Source organism: Eubalaena glacialis, chromosome 7, assembly GCF_028564815.1.
Source record: "Eubalaena glacialis isolate mEubGla1 chromosome 7, mEubGla1.1.hap2.+ XY, whole genome shotgun sequence".
NCBI classification, from domain to species: domain Eukaryota; kingdom Metazoa; phylum Chordata; class Mammalia; order Artiodactyla; family Balaenidae; genus Eubalaena; species Eubalaena glacialis.
The window spans coordinates 95,691,659-95,711,506 of record NC_083722.1 but is presented as its reverse complement, the minus strand read 5'-3'; the positions used below and the strand labels follow the sequence as shown (position 1 = coordinate 95,711,506).

The 19,848-nt window shown below is 45.5% G+C and overlaps 1 protein-coding gene across 2 annotated transcripts in view; it reads left to right on the top strand.

Moving 5' to 3' along the window:
• The first annotated feature begins 13,327 nt into the window (after positions 1-13,327).
• PDZRN3 (PDZ domain containing ring finger 3) overlaps positions 13,328-19,848 on the top strand; it is a 241,806-nt gene continuing 235,285 nt past the window's right edge. For both annotated transcript variants that reach the window (XM_061197160.1, XM_061197159.1), the window contains exon 1: positions 13,328-14,151. In XM_061197160.1, coding sequence (XP_061053143.1) covers positions 13,429-14,151 — 723 coding nt within the window. In that variant the 5' untranslated portion in view covers positions 13,328-13,428. The remainder of the gene's footprint in view (positions 14,152-19,848) is intronic.

Genomic DNA, 19,848 nt, shown 5'->3' with positions numbered 1-19,848 from the left:
CCGGGTTTAGCCCACAGGATGTAGTTTGGTCCCCTGCCTGGTCACGTGGGCTTGGTCTGCATGTTGACCAGTGGGAGGGGGAGGCGTATATCCTTTTGAGGGACAACATGACTTCTGCTCACATCCTATTGTCCAGAACTCGAAAGGCTGGCAATGTAGTTCTTGGCTGGGCAGTCGTGGGCCCAGGGGAAACTCAGCTTTTTTTGTTTTTTATGCACAAGGGAGAATGGATACCAGGGGACAATTGGCAGTGTCCTCAATTGCTGAATTGAAGCTAAGAAAGAAGCACAAAATGAGAATGGGAAGAGAGGCAGGGTGAGATCATGCCAGCCTTAGAGATGAAATGAAGTGTAGGGTTACAATTTTTCTGTTAAGAGAAATGGGAATCTCTTAAGCAGCAGTGTTTCAGAGCCATTTTTCCATTTTACAAAGATCACTCTGGCAGCAGTGTGGAAGGGTCTTGCAGGGATGTGGGGAGACAACTTTGGAAAATATTGCCGCCATCCGGGTAAGAGAGATGGTGGCTTGAATGAGGATGGTGTTAAAGACATGAAGTAAATGGATGGGAGAGAGATTTAGAGGAGAGAATCTGTAACATCCTGTAGATTAAACTCCCTTTTGAGGAATTAAGAGAACGCAGCTTCATTATTAATAATTTTTTTAAACAGAAAAGACTTGATCACTGTCGTCCACATTGGGCATCTGATGCAGCCCCAGCTGGTCCTTGTCTGCTACTTTCCTGTTTTTCCTCCAGGACTCAACATGCCTATTGTTCAACATCTTTTCTGGGAAAGAAACCCATCCTGGTTCTCCCAAGCATAAGACTCTGGGCTGAAGTCACCCAGGATGTGGACACAGAGTTCACAAGTCCCACATGTAATGAGTGGGCAACCCCAGCGCTTGACATAAGCAAAGCGTGTGTTTTGAGTCTGACTGGCACCAAAGGAGACAAAAGCCTACAGTATAATTATGCCAAGCATATAATATGATGCAATCGGTTTCTGTCTCCCATATGCCCTGTGGTGCAGTGCAAGGGCTTTGAATCGTAGAATGTTCCAGACCTGTGTGTCTGTGCCATCGGAAGCCTGAGAAAGCCATGGCACCCTCTCTTATTTCAATCAGTACTGCTGTGGGCATCTACTAAGCACCTAGCGTATAGGTAGATGCTTAGTAAATGCTCAATATTAGGGACATAGAGGTGAATAAGACATGACCTTGTGACTTCCTCAATGAAATAGCTCTCTGGTTTCTGCCTCCAGTGCCTGTAAATGAAGGATGAATAAATATTTCCCTAATTGGTTTAAAATGGGTTTCCAGGAATGAAGTCATCTTGGCAATCTGAGTTATAGAACTCCTGAAAAGATCCTTCGGTTTTTATACTTAGTATGGTGGACACATTTGACCTTGAAAGACAATACCACTCAGTAATTCACTTTCAAGGAATTGCCTAAACGACTATTGGCACCATTTTTTCTAAAAAGAGAGGACATCGCATTTTTCCTCTCTTCATTTGTTTTTGGGGTTGTCAACATTGTGACAGTGACTAACCAGCTAATTTGCAGAATAATAAATAACTTCAGAAGAGAGAGATGATTCATACGTGGCTCTGTTATGGCCTCTTCTTCCTCTAATTCCTTTCTGGTAAAGGGTGCCAGTAAATTGCCTCTCAGTATCACTGTATCTGTGGCTCCGTATCCACAGTCTGTATTCACATGCATTAGGATCCTGGAATTCCAGGGCTGTAGGGCAGAGAATCTGGGCTTCATTTGTAGGCGATAACTTCAGAAAGCATGAGCAACGCCAGTTCACTAGAATCCTCACCCTCTCTACGGCCAATAACTCAGTCTTTATATTATTCAGCTCGGTAGTGCCAAGCACTTCACTTCCCATGGGTTTCCTACTTTAAATGTTATCCTATTGAGTCTACATCAACTCTATGAAGTAGGCGCTAATAACCTGTGCCTTTTGCAAACTGAGGAAATTTGCAAATGTTGCACAGCCAATAAGTGCCAGATCCAGGAATTGAAGGTAGGTTTTTCTCACTGCCAAGTTCATGATACTACACTATCTCCTTTGTTCAAAGTACTATTATTTATTGAGCATGTATTTCTCATAAAGCCCATATCCCTCTATCTCACTATGATGGTCTTAATGGTCTCAAGTTTAGTTGGTTTTGTCTCATCACAAAGGCAGTGTATTTACAGATGACAAGAGTCGCCAAACTAAAGCCCGTGGGCCAAATCCAGCCCTTTTGAAAGCAAAGCTGTATTGGAACACAGCTGCAGTCATTCGTTTGCATATTGTCTATGGCTGCTTTTGTGCTACACCGTTAGAGATGAGTAGTTGTGACAGAGAGCCCAGAAAGCTGTCACAAAGATGAAATATTTACTACGTGTTTCTTTACAAAAAAAGTTTGCCAAACCCTGGTATAGAGCACAATCATATATATTGTTTCTTTGATTAAATTCTTTCTAATGAACAGACTGGTGGTATTCAAGGCTTAGGGTCTGTTTAACTGTTAAATTTATATGTGTATATTATTTGTTCCATTCAATACATTTTTATCAAATGCCACTCCCCCCGCCCCCCCCAAAGAAAAAGGTCATAAGTCCATCCATGGGGGATTTCTGTATGGAGAAGAAAATGCACCATTCCCAGTTAACGTGTGAAATGTGAAACTTCTTTTGACTTTTTCCAAAAGGCACCCCTAAGTTTTTGCTACTCTCTGGAGTTGTGTGCAGTTCTGAGAACATCACCCCTTGATTCCATTTACAAACTGGGTAGTCTCTAACCCGGCTAGTCAGTTACTGCCCTACTGGAAAACAAAAACAAAAGCAAAGCATATAATACACAAGTTAGAATCACACTTTCACGTATCTCCTGCAACTGAAAGAACCATCAGAAACTCTGCCATTCTGGAATAGAAAGAAAAGCAGTATGAGCTCTCTGATTCCAGCTTTATCTTCATATTGAAGCTTATACAACCCACAGATAAATTATAAGTTATGACAAATATTTCCACCAATGACAAAATGACTCACTGTTCTCCAAGTCCTTTCGTCTCTCTGGATTCCACGTCTAAGCTTCTTTATATTCTGTCAAGATGGAGCGTGCTATTTGCCAAAATTACAGACAGTACGCCAGCATTGGGACATATTTTCAATCTTTACCTGTATCAAAGAATGTTACCATTGCTGAGGTTTTTTTCCATGATTGCTTTTTGCCCCTGTAAAAAGAATCACAGGGCCAGCTTTGTGTCTGTTCCTGTACAGTGATGAAAAGAGAACGAAAGGTTAAAGTGACTTTTGTTTGTTAAAATATAACAAACGATTATCCTAGAAACCCCATACCATCATAGCACTATTCTCGTTCATGTTATGTTTTAGCTTTTTCATTGCCAAGTGCCCGCTTGATTTGGGTACCAAAACCACAGTTTACGGACAAGATTTCAAAGAACGGCGACGTTACATTTCTCTTGGTTGGCTGACATCTCAAAAATGTTTTGCCTGAAGCCCTCCCAGAAGAAAAGAAGTTATTCTTTGATTGTAAAAATTATAAAAAGAAAAGGCAAGGCAAAAAACAAACAAAAAAACCCAAAAAAACCCCACAAACATGGGTAAGCCTCTTTTTAATGCAATGAGATTTAAATGAAAGCAATTGTGTTATACTTTATGGAGGCGGTAGGGAGGTGCTCTGGAAATCTACTAGTTTGAGAGCTGCCGTTCGACATTATTTGAGCTTAGACCTCTGTTGCTGCCAGTGCCAAAGTGGTTTGTATCTTGCTGTAAAGAGGAAACACCAAGCACGGCTCTGGCTATTTGAGGTCCTAGGTGACAAGAGAAAGTGATATCACTCTGCAGGGTTTGGCTTGTCAAATCCATCAGTAATGGAAGATACATGGAAGCAGTGTATGAAATTCCATCCCTGTGGAGGGGACAGCATTCTTTTTTTGTTTTTTTTAATTAATTAATTTTTATTTATTTATTTTTGGCTGTGTTGGGTCTTCATTTCTGTGCGAGGGTTTTCTCTAGTTGCGGCGAGCGGGGGCCACTCTTCATCGCGGTGCGCGGGCCTCTCACTATCGCGGCCTCTCTTGTTGCGGAGCACAGGCTCCAGACGCGCAGGCTCAGTAATTGTGGTGCACGGGCCCAGTTGCTCCGCGGCATGTGGGATCTTCCCAGACCAGGGCTCGAACCCGTGTCCCCTGCATTGGCAGGCAGATTCTCAACCACTGCGCTACCAGGGAAGCGCGGACAGCATTCCTGAAAACAGAAAGTGCTATCTTCCCCATCAGCTTAAAATTATTATATTTAGCAACTGTGTATGTACATTCTTCAAGAGTTTCTACTTATAAAAATTAGTTAATTAGCAATTATTACCATAGGTTAGGTAAGCATGGATTATTATTATCATAATTCTACAGACAGAGTAAATGAGAATGATGGAGACGGTACCAGGAGAAAAATTAAAATGAATGAGTTCCTAGATCACAGGCCCGAGCTGCAAGGATTTTAAAGAGCTTGTTTATTTTAAAGAACACACTTTCTTAAAGTGAAACTTAAATATCGGAAAAGCAGTTTTTCCAAATTAAAAAAAAAAATGTCCTATTTATCAATGAAACCAGTGCTGGGATTCTGTTTTTTATTTATGAATATTTCTTTGTGTGATTTTATATCTTCCCATATATCTGTGAGGGTCTTATTTTTGATGGGGGATTCCATGTGATTATAACTGTCACTCTTCAAATTGCATTCCTTGGTTTTTTTCTCTTTAGGAATAATCAAAGATCTGAGAGGTTTTAGAAACCAGAATTTTTTTTTTTTTTGGACCAGTGAATATTTGAATAAGTTACACATGCAATCTATATGTTTAGTGAGTGTCCACTGTAAGCCAGACACTGCCCCGGGGCCTAGGGATCTGGCACTGACCGACAAGACAGGTATCTTTTAAACTTTAATAGTTTAAATTTGACTTTAGAAACTGTATCTTCATGTAATTTAGCTGAAGGAAGAGGGTCTATTGCTGCAAAAAAAAAAAAAAAGTCATTTTGAATGTATTTATTAAAAAGAGAGAGCGATTTGAAGATATTATACTGCTGGTTTTGAAGATAGAGGAAGGGGCTGTGAGCCAAAGAATGTGAGGTGCTTCTAGAAGCTGAAAAAGGTCAGGAAAAGAATTCTCCCCTAGAGCCTCTACAAGGAATGCAGTCCTCCCAAAACCTTGATTTTAGCCCCATAGGACCCTTTTTTGGATTTTTGACCTCTAGAACTGTAAGAGATTAAACTTTGTGTTTTTAAAAGACAAATTTTTTAAAAAGAGCATTACATGCCTTATTATGTGTATTTGTTTTCCCTTCACAGATGATTGCTTCAAATCAGGGTATAGCAGTTAGGGAGGCTGATGGGTTTTTAAAATTTTATTCCTAGACAACGGGTGTACATATATTTTACAGGTGATGCTTCTTCCCCCTTTAGGACTAGTGATGAATTCTGTAATAAGATTGTAGTAGGCAGCCATGTTTTGGCTTTTTGGCATCTCTTTGGGAAACCACTCCCTCCCCTACCTTCATATCTTGTGGTCTGGGTGTGATTGTCCCCCACTCCCTGGTTCAGAAATGGGCGCATGACCTGAGGCAGGCCAACAATGCCTAGTACATCTATTCAAACTGTTAGGAAAGAGACACTCTTTCTGCTGGGGTTGATAAGCTGGTGAGATGCAAACCTGGACTGCAGGGGCTGTGTAACTATGTGGGGAGAGCCTGCCTGAGAAGCAAGCCAACCGAGCGGAAAGCAGGGCAGATTTGTAATGTGTTCTTGTGAACACCTGGATTTAGCCATACCTGAAGCCATTCTTACCTCCTGGACTTTTCAATGATGTGGCCTAGTCTTTTTTTTTTTTTTTTCCAATGCCTGAGTCACTGTGAATTGGATGTTAAAAACTTATAGGTAAAAAGAGTTCTAATGCAATTCAAATCAGTAATTTAAAAAAAATATAGCCTTTGGTATGAATAAGAAAATAAACCCTAGCTTAATAGATAAAATTTTTTTAAAAAAGCTTACGCATGAATACGGACACATGCAGAGTACTACCTGCATATCTAATATCCACAATTCCCTTCTTCCTTACTAACAGAACCCTATTAATATTTTTGTGTTTTTATAATAGCTTTATTGAGATATAATTCACAAACCATAAAATTCACCCTTTTAAAGTGTACGATTCAGTAGCGTTTAGTATATTCACAGAGTTATGTAACCATCAGCACGATTAATTTTATAATATTTTCATCACCTCAGAAAGAAATCCCATATCCATTACAGGCACCCCCTGACTTCTCCCTCCCCCAGCTTGTGACAAGCACTAATCTAATTTCTGTCTCTATAGGTTTCATATAAATGGAATCATACAATATGTGGCCTTTCATGTTTGGCTTCTTTCATTCAGAATAATGTTTTCAATGTCCATCCATGTTATAGCATGAATCGGTACTTCCTTCCTTTTTATGGCAAATGATATTCTGTTGCATAGATACACCAGAGTTTGTTTATATGTTTATCAGTTGATGGATATTTGGGTTGTTTAAACTTTTTGGCTCTCACGAATAACGCTGCTGTAAACATTCGTGTATATGTTCTCGTGTTGATATATATTTTCAGTTCTCTTGGGAATATACCTAGGAGTGGAATTGCTGGGTCAGATGGTCACTCAATGTCTAACATTCTCAGGAGCTGCCAAACTGTTTTCCAAAGTGGCTGCACCATTTTACAATCCTACTAGCACTGCATGAGGGTTCCGATTTCTCCATATCCTTGCCAACACTTGTTATTATCTGTCTTTTTGACATTAGCCATCCTAGTGAGTGTGAAGTGATGATAGCTTGTGGTAAAACCCTCTTAATATTCCATGAAGCAATGTGCCCTCATAAAAGACTACATTTCACAAATTCCCTTCTTTGCATTTAGGGGTTGCTGTTAAGCTGTAAGAGAACATAGTTCGATGGGGCTTCCAGAAAAGCTCTGAAAGAAGGCTGGCTAAGTAAGGGGTCGTCATTTTTGGCCTTTCCTTTCTTCCTCCATTTTTCTGCCCTGGAACTGTTGGCTCTGCAGCAGGCCTCCTGGTCCATGAAGTGAGCGTAGAGACCAGGTCGTATAGATGTTAGAGGAGGAAGATAAAAGAATCCTGAGTCCTTGTGACTTGGAAGCCACTACATAAGCCTTGGGCTCCAAAGTATGAATCATATGGTTTTACTTGAGAGAGAAATAAAATTCTAGCTTGTTTATTCCCTGGCTATTTGGATGTTCTGTTACATTAGCTCAATATAATCCTCTTTTTTCCTGCGTGTATGTATGTGTGTGTGTGTGTGTGTGTGTGTGTGTATGTGTATACACACACATAAGTATGTACACACATATATGTATACACACATATGGATATATTGGCTGGATGCTCACGAAGCCTAATTCTTCTTTTTCCTGGGAACATAGCTAGAGTACATTTCCCAGATTTCCTTGCTATTATTGTGGCCCTGTGACTGGATTATAGCCAGTAGAATGTGGTGGAAGTAATGTACGCCATTCCCAGGCCTGGTCAATGGAAGTCTTTCATTCTTTCTCCCCATCTGCTGACTCAGTGGAGATGACTTTGAGGAGAGGACTTGAGGAGGGCAGAGCCATGGGATGGAAGGGGCCTGGGGCTCTGAGTGACCACATGGATATCCACACCAGGGGACAAGAGTGAAAAAAAAAATTCTTCAGCGTGAGGTGTCTGAGAATTTGGGGTTTGCTTATCCTAATTCAATTGCCTATACATACACATTCATATTTACATAAACTCACATAACTGATCCCAGGCCACTCACTGATCAGTGTCACACACGTCTCCTGACACTTAGTCCAATTCTCTCTCCACTGAACTGGGGTGCAGGGTATCTGCAACGACATTATGTTTCATCATAAATATTTAGAAAGTCATCTAACTTCTTTGAACTTCCGTTTCCTCATCGGATAATGAGTAGTTGGGGCTGGATAAGATACTTAATACATTTGTTTTTGTGTTAGAACTATTTGTACTTTCACTCAGTTGGCAACCTTGGGGGCCTTGTAAGTGCTCTAAAGGTAGGAGGTAGGTCCTGTGTCCTTTTTCATATTCTTTCCTTCTAAGTTCTCTACATGATAGCTGTTCCGTAAGTATTTGTGGAATAAAAGAGAAGGTCTCTTCCAGCTCCAAATGTCTACAGTGCCATGTAGAATCATATTTGTCATACACACACTTTTTCTGTGCAAAGCCTGCCAATTCACAACCAGACTATGATCCAGATGTTCCTATGGGATTTGGTTGTTCCCAATAACAGGATAAATTTTGTTCTGGGAACAATGTTCTGAGTGATGATACATACTCCAAGGAGGCCACAGAGGCCTGTTTAACCCATCCTGTGACACAGATACTCATGCTGTTAGCATCAGCCTGTGCTTAGGATCCTAGGAGTAGGAACTTACATGGAGCAGGGAGTGGGAACACTTATTTGTTCAACATGAATTAAGTCTCTTAATTCAACATGAATTAAGTGTTACATACGTGAGATAGAATGTGGACACGAGGCCCCGACTCTCTAATAGAATGTTGGGTGAGAACTAGACTTTGACCAAATGTGCTCCTCCACCACCCAAAACCCTTCAGTGCCGTCTGTCCAGCACTCCTAAAAGCAATTCACACTCCTTACTATGTATGCCCTGCAACCTCCTGGATGTTTGGCTCCTGCCGACTTTTCTGCCCTTATCTGATTTCGTTCTCCCCCCTTCTCAGCCTGTTGTAAGTTCCAGGCGTGCTCTGTCCAACTTCAGTAAACCAAGAGCTTGACTCCCTGTGGACCACTGCATTTTCTGTTGCTTCTCTGCCTGGAATCTTCTGCTGACTATTGCTGGCCCATCTCATCTTTCAAGCAACATCTCATTTCCTCTCAGCAGACTTTTCTATTGGGAACGGTCTCCTCTAATTTCTCTCCAGCACGTCAGCTTGGTTTATGGTCTTTATAGCAGTGCTTCTCAAATTTCAAGTGCACACCAATCTCTTGGGGATACTGTTACAATGCAGGTCCTGACTCAGTAGGTCCTGGGTGAAGCCTGATATTGTGCATTTCCAACAAGCTCCCGGGTTATGCCTGTGCCTCTGACTACACTTTGAGCAGCCCTGCTCTAGAGAACGTATCCCATCCCACTGTTGTCTCAGGAAGCTCTTTGTTTCTGGACGCTTGCCTCTCCCCAGCCTGGAACGAGGGCTCAGGAAGGCACCATCGCCCATCGTGTTTACCCCTGTCACCGCTGTGCCAGAACAGCACCCGACTAGCATATAGTATCTACTAAATAAATTACTAGATAAATTCAGAGATTTCAAGTGTGATGAGTGTTACACCAAGGAATGTACATGGTGCTGTAGAAGCTAATCCCATCTGGAGAGACAGCGATGGAGGCCTTGCCAATGTGCAGCATTAGACTTTTGCACAAATTTGTAGGAAGCATTTTCCCAACTCTTCCTGTTCTCTGTCCAATGCGTCCACTGTGATAGGTCATCCTGACTAACCCAAGTCTTCCAAAGTCTCCAGGGTCAAAAATTACCTATTCTTCTCCCTACTCAAGGCTAAATGAATCTCCTGGGCCCCAGAATGGCTGACATTGGCTATGGTAAGAGGCAAGCAATCTGATTGAGACGTTTCACACTTGTTTGTGGATGACAGATATACCTTACTACTCTCTGGTGGTACTTTTATTTGGTTAAAAAAAAGATGCTTATTAATCTAATTGTCTGGTGCTGTTTCAGCTAGTGGAGTACAAATATTTAAGCCTAGGGAAGCCACCAAAACCAAGAAGAAAAAAACTTGCTTTTTTTTTTTTTTTTTTTTGCTTTCTCCAGTACTGAACCCGCAAGTTATCTAAAGCCCAGGGGAAACTGAGGACTGATAGAGGGAAAGGGGAGATGAGTAATGTTGGAGGTGTGGAGTGATTATCTGTACCATTTGTAAGATAATAAGTCCCCAGTTAAGGGTTGTGGAGGAGGAAGCATGTGCTCACAGACATTAAGAGTGAGGCTGCTGGAATCCTTCTGTCTACGTTACTGACTGCCATTTTGATAACTGACATAACCTCTGTAAACCTCAGTTTCTTCATCTGTAAAACGGGCCAACAAGACATCTGCCTCTTGATGTGCTGTGAGAAGTAATGAAAGAACGAAGGTCAACTGGTGAGTACAATGCTCGGCACTGAGTAGCAGCTCAAAAATGGTAGACATTATTATCATCATCTTCTGAATAAACAGGTTGATGGAACGGAGAGTTAAGAACAGAATCTAAATCAGAGTGACGGGGAATATTGCATTTTTGTTAGCCTTGGGACCACGCCTTGGTTAGAAAGTGCAGAATCAGACCGTAAAAGGAAGCGGTGATGGCAGAGATGGCGGAAACCATAAGAATCATTTGCAAAGGGACCGATGCTCTTGTCCACAAGGAATCATCCCTTCATAAACATTTGGCTGCTTCTGAGACACTTGAGAAAGTATCTAATCCATGTCAGAACAACCAGCTACTTTTCTCAGATGACTTGCCACACCAAACGTTCAGCTTCCTACCATTTGTATTCATGTGTATTAATGTGGTGCCCCAACTTTTCAAGTTAACACCTCTCTCACTATGCTGCATTCACTAGATCATTCCACAGCCAGCAGAGGACACGGGCTGCCAGCACTGTCTAACGTTAGCAGTGAATGAAAGGCTGCCCCAAACCAGTGGTTCTCAGCCTCAACCCAGTGCAGTTTCACCTCCCGAGGACACTGGCAATGTCTGGTTGACATCACTGCAGGGGGTGGGGAAGGTAACCACCGGCATCTAACCAGAGATGCTGCTAAACATCCTACAACGCACAGGACAAAAAATTACTTGACTGAAAGCAGAAACTGAGAAAACTTGTCCTTAAACGGTTCTTTCTTTTAACCTTTCTGGTTCTCAATTCCCCTGTCTATTAAATTCAGCCACTAAATAGTATGCATGATCTGCCAACTCTGACATTCTAGGAGTTGTTTTTTTTTTTTTTCTGACCTCCAAGAATTTTGCTTCTAAAATTAACCAGCGAGGAGTGGTTTAGACAGACTTGTCTTTTTCTTTTGCCGAAAGAGGCCAATCCACAGTCTGCTATAGCTTTTCTGTGGCCTCAGCTGTAGCATTTCATCAACAGCCTCTCAGTTGGCAATAGGGTGGGGTTGGGGCGGGGGGAACAAGTCTGCAGAGAAGCCTACACCCAAAGTAAGCAGTAATTTCCCATTTATGGTGTATGATGCACTTTTGTTGTTTCTCAAAACCAGTTTGGTTTGAAGATTATCACCCTGTTGACACCAGCCCACCTTGTGAAACTGACAGGCCCACACACCTTTGGTGAAAGAATGTGTTTCTGACCCATCATCTGAGAACCTGTGAGCAGCTTAATAAATACACTGAAGGAGGATTTCTGGTACATGCTTATCTGAACAAAGGCCAATTATATTCCACCTCAAGAACTTGCAAAGGAATGCATTAATCGATTTAAGCAATTAAAAGAAAGCCCCTACCACAAATAGACAACAAATGCCACCAACACTGATGAAAGAACACTGTCCAGTGACCTCAGCAAGGCACTGAGAAATCTAATCAGTGACAACTTTTTAAAGGTCGGTTCAAAACAAGTTATCCTTGTGGACATCAACACAACCCTTTCACTCTGGTGAAACAGTTAAGTAGTGAAGGTCATGGGGCGTTCGCAGCCACATAAAGGAGAGAGGTAAAAGCAATTAGACAAAATGGGTGCTGTCATCCCACTTTCCAGACCCCAGACCCACACTAAACACAGAGATGCAACTTTTCCACTTCATTATTCAGGATCTGGCTGCGCATTCCAAATGAGAATGCCATAGCTTGATTTTTCTTTCTTACCAATGCTGGCTGGATGTTTCTTAGCCGTCTAGAGCCTGGGGAGAGGAAAAAAACAAAAAACAAAACAGGAAATCCATGGATGATGCTATGAATTGATCACCTGGGTTGGAATCCCAAAGTATTTCTTCAACACTCAGAACTGTTGCTGAAAACTGCCCTGCTTGAAGCTACCCCCCAGCAGAAGAAAAAAGTCCAGATTCATGGATGGCCACTTCCCAATCAGGTGGAAATCCATTGAGTAATAGCATCAGCACCACTTGGAGGCTCTTTTGACAAGGAGATTCTCAGACTCCACCCCAGACCTACCGGATCAGAACCTGCATCCACATTAAAATTTGAGAAAGACTGCTCTACAGGGCCTTCAAGAGTATTTTATTTTTTACCTTCTCTCAGCCTGAATTTCCTCAACTGGAAAATGGAAATATAACAAAGTGCATACATGGGAAAAAAACAAAACAAAACTGAAGGAACGCAGTTCACATGATTGCGGGGGTGATTATGGGGAACTTCTCCAAGTTCTACACTTGTGCGGTTTTTAACGCTGTAAGACCAGCGTTACTTCTTTTGTAATGGGGGAAAATAATTTTTAAGTACGACGCTCTCTCACAGTATTGTACTGATGATTTTTAAAGGGACCGATTTATCAGGGCCCAGCACAATGCAAGCCACACTTTAGTGCAGACACTTCAGAGGTGTTAGGTGAAGTGAACGGAGCCAGCCCGGCAGCCTCTCCCACCCTGGCAGCCGGCGAGCAGCTCTCGTCCCCGAAAAGTGGCCCTCGTAGGTTCGCCCTCTGCTTCTGGAAACCTTGGCCTGGCAAACCTCGGGGTCCGCTGAACCCCTGGTGGGACCTGTAGTTGCAGGAGCGTCCCGCAGGCTCTGTAACTTTCCCCGGAATGAAATAAATAAATAAAGACCGTAAGTGCTGAGATAGCGGGCCCCGCGATATTTTTCGCTCTCTGTAATCAGCCACGAAAAGAGGAGGCAGGGGAGGGGAGTAAAAAGTCGCGATCCGGCCCGGAAGGGGCTCCAGGAAAACTTGTCTGGGCGACAGCAGCACCCTCAGCGCCTAACTTAGTGAGCTTTTCTCGGCTGGCATTTTGTCTCCCATAGCGAAAACTGCAAGAGAGCGGAGTGGAGTTTCCGGAGAGAAGGGCTCAGGCTGGCGTCCTGGGCGGGCCAGTACCCTTGGCGAGCCTCTGGGTCTTCCTACCCTCCTTCGCCACCCGTCCTCCTCCCTTTTGCAGGGGGCGGGCGGGAGGCAGCCGAGGCAGGATGTGCGTGCGCACGCGCTCCCGCAAATACGGCTGAGGAGTTGTGTTCCTCGGGCATTTTCCGAGGAAGTCTGGAGCAATTAGGCTCAGTCCGGGGAGAGCCAGCGAGAGAGCGGGCGGCGCAGCCGGCGCGTCTGGGCTGCCTCGCAGGGAGGGAGGGGGCGGCCGGCCGCCCGGCGGCGACCCCGGGCCCCGGCCGCCACCATGGGCTTCGAGCTGGACCGCTTCGACGGCGACGTGGACCCGGACCTGAAGTGCGCGCTGTGCCACAAGGTCCTGGAGGACCCGCTGACCACGCCGTGCGGCCACGTCTTCTGCGCCGGCTGCGTGCTGCCCTGGGTGGTGCAGGAGGGCAGCTGCCCGGCGCGCTGCCGCGGTCGCCTCTCGGCCAAGGAGCTCAACCACGTCCTGCCGCTCAAGCGCCTCATCCTCAAGCTCGACATCAAGTGCGCGCACGCGGCGCGCGGCTGCGGCCGGGTGGTCAAGCTGCAACAGCTGCCCGAGCACCTCGAGCGCTGCGACTTCGCGCCCGCTCGCTGCCGCCACGCGGGCTGCGGCCAGGTGCTGCTGCGGCGCGACGTGGAGGCGCACATGCGCGACGCGTGCGACGCGCGGCCGGTGGGCCGCTGCCAGGAGGGCTGCGGGCTGCCCCTGACGCACGGCGAGCAGCGCGCCGGCGGCCACTGCTGCGCGCGGGCCCTGCGGGCGCACAACGGCGCGCTGCAGGCCCGCCTGGGCGCGCTGCACAAGGCGCTCAAGAAGGAGGCGCTGCGCGCGGGCAAGCGCGAGAAGTCGCTGGTGGCGCAGCTGGCCGCCGCACAGCTGGAGCTGCAGATGACCGCTCTGCGCTACCAGAAGAAGTTCACCGAGTACAGCGCGCGCCTCGACTCGCTCAGCCGCTGCGTGGCCACGCCGCCCGGCGGCAAGGTAGGCAGCCGCCGCCCGCCCCGACCCCCTGCCGGGCTCCTGGGTCCCCGGGGCGCCTCCCAGTCCCTTTGGGCACGGGGGTCCCGGGAGCTGCCCGGGAGCATCTCTGCCTCCCTCTTCTGACACTGCTTGCCAGATAGATCACCGTGAGCAAGGTCGGGGAATCGGCCTAAACTTGGGAACTGTGGTCCTTTGACAGATTAGACTCAGGGTGAAGTATAGCTCCAGCAGCTTCAGGGGTTCTGGAAGGACTCAAAGGAATCCGCGACCAGCGCAGAGTAAGAATGAGTGTGGCTCCAGAGTCAGAAGTGTGCAAAGGCTTTGCTGCAGACCAGCTGGGTGATCTTGGGGAAGTCGCTTAGTCTCTTTGGAGGTTGGGAAACATGGTTCCTGTACACGTGACACGCAGGATAAGATACTGACACACGGCGTGAACTATATCCATGCACCCTCAGGAGTTCCAGAAAGAATAAAAGGAACCCACAGCCCGTGTAGATTAAGTTAAGAAGGCTGCCAGAGGAGAGGCCTCGGGAGTAAAAGCTGGATTCCGACGTGGGCTTTGCTGCCAACTAGCTGGCTGACCTTGAGCAAGCAGCTTAAGCTCTCTCGAGTTGGAAAGTATGGCCCTAGAGATGTGACACAGGGGGTGAAACACAGGCCCCTTCTGTAGTATTCCTCCAGGGATTGAAAGAATTCCAGAAAGAAGTAAAGGGACCGCCACCAAATACTAAGTAATAATTCACAATGAGGCCTCTGGAATTAGAACTGTTCTCGAATCTGTGCTCTTGGCTAAACAGCTGAGTGATGTTGTGGCTTAACCTCCAGGTGCCTCCGTTTCCCTAAATGTAAAATAGCTTCTTTACCCCCTTCAGGGAGAGAACATGTGGAAAGGATCTAGCACGGTGCCTGGTGGAAAGTCAACGCTCAGCAAGCGTTGCCTGCAGTTATCTTTAACCTCCTCCCCTTGTAAGCCATCCCCTTGTGCTGGGAGTTGGTGTAATTATAACAGCCACCACTACTGGAGGCTTGCTTTGCTCCAGGCCCTGTGCTAAGCACTTCTGCTTCTCAGCTGTTTCCTTTGTAATCAAGTAAGGGAGGCACGTTGCTTCTCGTTTTGTGGGTGAGGAAAACTCAGGACCAGTGAGAGGCAGTCAGATGTCTGAGTCACAGCTTCTAGGTGCCAGAACTGGGTTCTGAACCTACAGGTGCCCAGACTCGCGACCACTCTCGTGTTGTCTCCCAGTGTAACCACAAGTGCCATTTACTGAGGGTTTATTATGTACCAGCGACTGTGGCAAAGCACTTCGGAGGCATTCTGTATTTAATCCTCTGAGATGAGAAAGCAGGTTCAGGTCATAGAACTCGTCCAGAGCTGGGATTCAGGTGCTACCTCAGTTGTCCACCTTGGGGTGTTTTGACATTTTGGGCCCCAAAATTCTTTGTTATGGAAGGCCGTCCCGTGCATTGTCAAATATTGAGCGGCATCCGTAGCCTCTACCCACTGGATACCAGTAGCACCGCCCCCCGCCCAGTGGTGACAACCAGAAATGTCTCCATGTGTTGTCACCTGTTCTCTGAGTGGGGCACAGTCACCAGATGAGAACCAAGATCTCCCTGATTGCAAAGGCCACATTTTCACCAACTGGGGAGGGGCATGGGCCATGCCGCTGCCACTCTGGCTGCCTGTTGCAGCGGAGGGGAATGTATTTGCCTGAGGGGCCCCCAGGGGCCTGTGTCTGCTTGTGTGCTTTGCCTCTCCCTGCCCTCTCCCAGCCCCCTCTTCCACAGCGCACACCCGGCCTGCCAGTTTTCCGACTCCCCCCTCCCCGCCTCCACCCCATCCTGGCCCCCGGCCTGTCTGTCAGCAGCAGCCTCAGCAGCTGGCCGGCTCTGGGCGAAGGGCAAATATTTACAGCTCTGAGGCTCACCCAGGACCGCACAGGCGTACAAAAGACTGGCGTGAGCCTGCGAGTCACCAAAGTAAGGGGCAAAGCAGGGTCTTCAAGCAGGCGCCGGGTTTGGGGTGAAGGAGTTTCCGGAGTTTCTCCTGTTTATGCTGTCATCTGGACTTCCTGCATAGTTTTAAGTGATGCTTATTTATAAATAAGCCATTCACTCCCCCAGAGTTTATACATCATTCATTGTGAAGCTGGTTTATTATTTCTTCTTGCCTTTCTGTTTTCTTTCTGGAGTGTTTGGGTAAACTCCCTCTCGGAATCAAAAATATGATACTTGAATCAAAACTGTGGAAGTTTTTGAAGCTCTGTTGGGTGAGTCAGTAGGCTAATCAGGGGCATTAAGCTTAGGGACAAGATGTTGCTTTTTGAGCTTACAGAGAAAGTTTCCTTCTGGAGTTGGAGTGCTGCTTGGGACTTTTATGGACCTCATTGCTGGGCCTGAGGACAGCCAAGAATGGCCTGGCCTGAAAGCTGCACTAGTTCGTTTTTGTGGCCTCAGACCCTGGCTGGTCCCAGCCCAGGCCTTAGGGGGAAGCTCGCTCCTTTTGCCTTGAGGTTAACCCTCAGTGGCCCTTGTGGAAAGTTTTTGCTGTTCCAGCGTCTGCCAGACAGACCCCTCCCACTGCAAGCTGTTTAAGAACTTGTTTATTTCATTGGCCAGACTCTCTGCTCCTGCTGGGTACTGTTTATTCTCTTCTAAAAAGCAGAAGGATTTATATTGCTTGGAAACTCGCATGCACAACAATTTTATTATTTTTTTTTTTTAAAGTCCTATCATTTACCTCTCTGTTACAAGCTGAAGTAGATAAGAAAGACTCAGAAGATTTTTCCATACCCTTTCTTCAAGGCCTAGAACTTGTTCCATAAAATGATCTGGCATTATTTAAATAATATAAGGTTTCGGACTTTTGATACCAGCTGAGCATTTAGGGTTTGGACCTACCTAGGCATTGTTTCTCCTGCCCTACAAGGTGAGCTGGAACAGGTCTTCTCAAACCTTCACATGATTGGAATCACCTGGAAAGCTTGTTAAAGCGCAGATTCTTACCCTGAGAGATTCTGGTCCATCAGGGCTGGTATGGGGCGTGAGGTTCTGCGTTGCTAACAAGCTACCAGCTCATGCTGGGCCACCTCTCACATTTTAGGTAGCTACTCAGCTAGACAAAGAGTTTGGGCTCAAGTACAGATATAGATCAACACATGTTGGTCTTTCCACACAGTTATGCTTTTACTGATCATCGTCTGAACATCCCTTCCTGAACGTTGTTTGAAAGACCAGGGTGAAGTTCTAAAACACAGACTGCCTAGCAGTTATATGATAGGTAACATGGTCCAGAAAGGCTTCTTGAACCAATCTGAAGCCTTATCCGGGCTACAACAGACTTGGTGATGCTATGCTTGAGGATGTTAAAGAGTTGGGCTCCCAGCCTCAGTTTCCTACCCTGACTTGTCCCCCTGATTCTAAGAACAAAGGCATTCCACAGCAAAAAACTTGTTTGGCTTTCTGGGAAGGAGAAAGTTCTGGACGTAACTTTGCTTGGAATTGTTGAGAAACTTGAGACCCAGCCTTGATAGCTCCTGCTCTTTTATCCCTACTTCCAGTCTGTCATTAAATCAGGTTGATTTTACCTCCTGAACACTTCTTGAATCTGTTCATTGGTCTCCAATCCCATCAGATGATGACCTTGGTCCAAACCAGGGTTTCCTGACCTCAGCACTATTAGAATCTTGGGGTGAATAATTCTTGGTTGTGTGTGTGTTGTGGGGAAGGTATTGTGTGCATTATGGGATGTGTAGCGGCATCCCTGGCCTCTGCCTACTAGATGCCAGAAGCATGCCTCACGTCGTGATGGTCACAGATAGCTCCAGACACCGCCATTGTTCCCTGTGGGACAAAAATCAGCCTTGATCTCAACCCCCATAACCTCTTGCCTAGGTCACAGCTGCTCCCTCTATGTATCTTCCTGCTCCCCTCCAGTTACCTCGAGCTGGGAATCATTTCTTAGAAATGTAAATCTGATATCACTCTTCTTTCAACCCTGCTGTGCCTTGAGTTTCTCTTGGGTGGATATAAGGTCAAGTACACTCTGGGTCCTGCTGACCTCCACCTGCCTGTACTCTTCTCCCCTTTAGTCTCTCTTCCCAGGTTCACTGGCTTCTGGCAGGTCCGTGAATATGTCCCTGAGCTCCTTCCTGCCCCTGGGCCTTTGCACTTGCTCTTTTTTCTGCTTGGAATAGTCTTTCCAGTTGCTCATTGCTAGGTAACTGGCAAGTTTTCCAACTCTCCCCTTCTAGCCCCTGCCTTTCTGTCAGGACTTAGGGTTTGCTCATGACTAGATAACCTTTCTATCCTTCCCATCCCAGCTCAAGCATCACTGCCTGTGGGAAGCCCTCTCTGACCTCACAGACTAGGTCTGGTGCCCTGAGACTCTCACCTTGGTGCTCCGCCTGCATGGCCTTCATCACAGCTGTAACTGAATAATGGGAAGATCTCTTTATTGTCTGTGAAGGACAGTAAAGGAAGGACCACGTGTGTGTTCTTCAGGGCTGCGTATCCCGGCACCAGTTCGATTACCATGTACCCTGTGAACTCTCGATATGTCTTTGTTCAGTGAATAAATTCAAGATCGAAAGGGCTGTCTTGTCAGCCATCGAAACTTTTCAGATTGCTAACCAAGAGTGAGCTTGTTAGCTCACTCTTAAAAAAGAATGAGTTTTTCCGTGACCTGCAAGTTAACAAAATTGTTTCCAGGTTTGTGGGAGGCACGCTTTTGTTTCCCCAGATCCACCCAGATCAATTTGTGTAAACTCCCAAATCCCAGAAACGATTTTGTCCATTTCAGAACTCCTGGAGATAAGTGAATCTAATAGACAATTGTATGAAAAGGTGTTCCAGATGTCCAAACAGTTTGAAATGTATCTGTTAGAATGTTCACAGTTCAGTGTCTTTTCTGTTTCTGAAAAGTGTCAGCAAGTGGCCATTCCATGGTGTATCTTACAGAACAGCCCAGTTCAGCTAAAGGAATTGTGGGCTGTTGCATCCATTTCATTTCAGCGATTTATAAAGAAAATTAGGATTTGGCTTACAAATATGTTACCCAGCTACACTGGCTTGAATGATCATAACTGAATAATTTGAATTGGGAATTCTGTTGCCGTTTATCTGTAGTGATTCTTTCTGAGTTCACAAATGATGTTTGCTTCTCTGTAAAAATACTTGATGAGAGAGAATCTATTTATAAGGTGGTTTTGTGTTGGCTGTAGACTAAGGAGCTTAAAAGGAAAGGAAATAACATTCATTGAGTTTAACTGGGTGCCATACACTTCGGGTACATTGTGTATGTACACACATCTTATTCATTTGGTAGTCCCCTTTCTTTTTTGGTAAGAGAGGAGGATTGTAAAACAGATTATAGAACAGCTAGGTTAAGGCCAGAAGTTACACAGATTCTAAGTGTAGAGCTGAGATTTGAACTCAGCACCCGACTCCAGGCTGTTACCAAAATAAGAACAGTATTTTCTCCTGAGGCAGTGTCCCCTCCAGAGTCTCATACAGGGTTTCTAAAGGACTGTTACTATACGTGCAAGCACTGTGCCGGTTAGAGATGTGGGTGCATCTTCAGGAAGACTCTGTGAGGTTAGTACCCACAGCCCATTACCCTTCCTATTACAGATGGAAAAAGAGAGACTCCAAAGATTAAACAGCTTCCCCAGCATCATTTTCTGGCTCCGTTTAGTT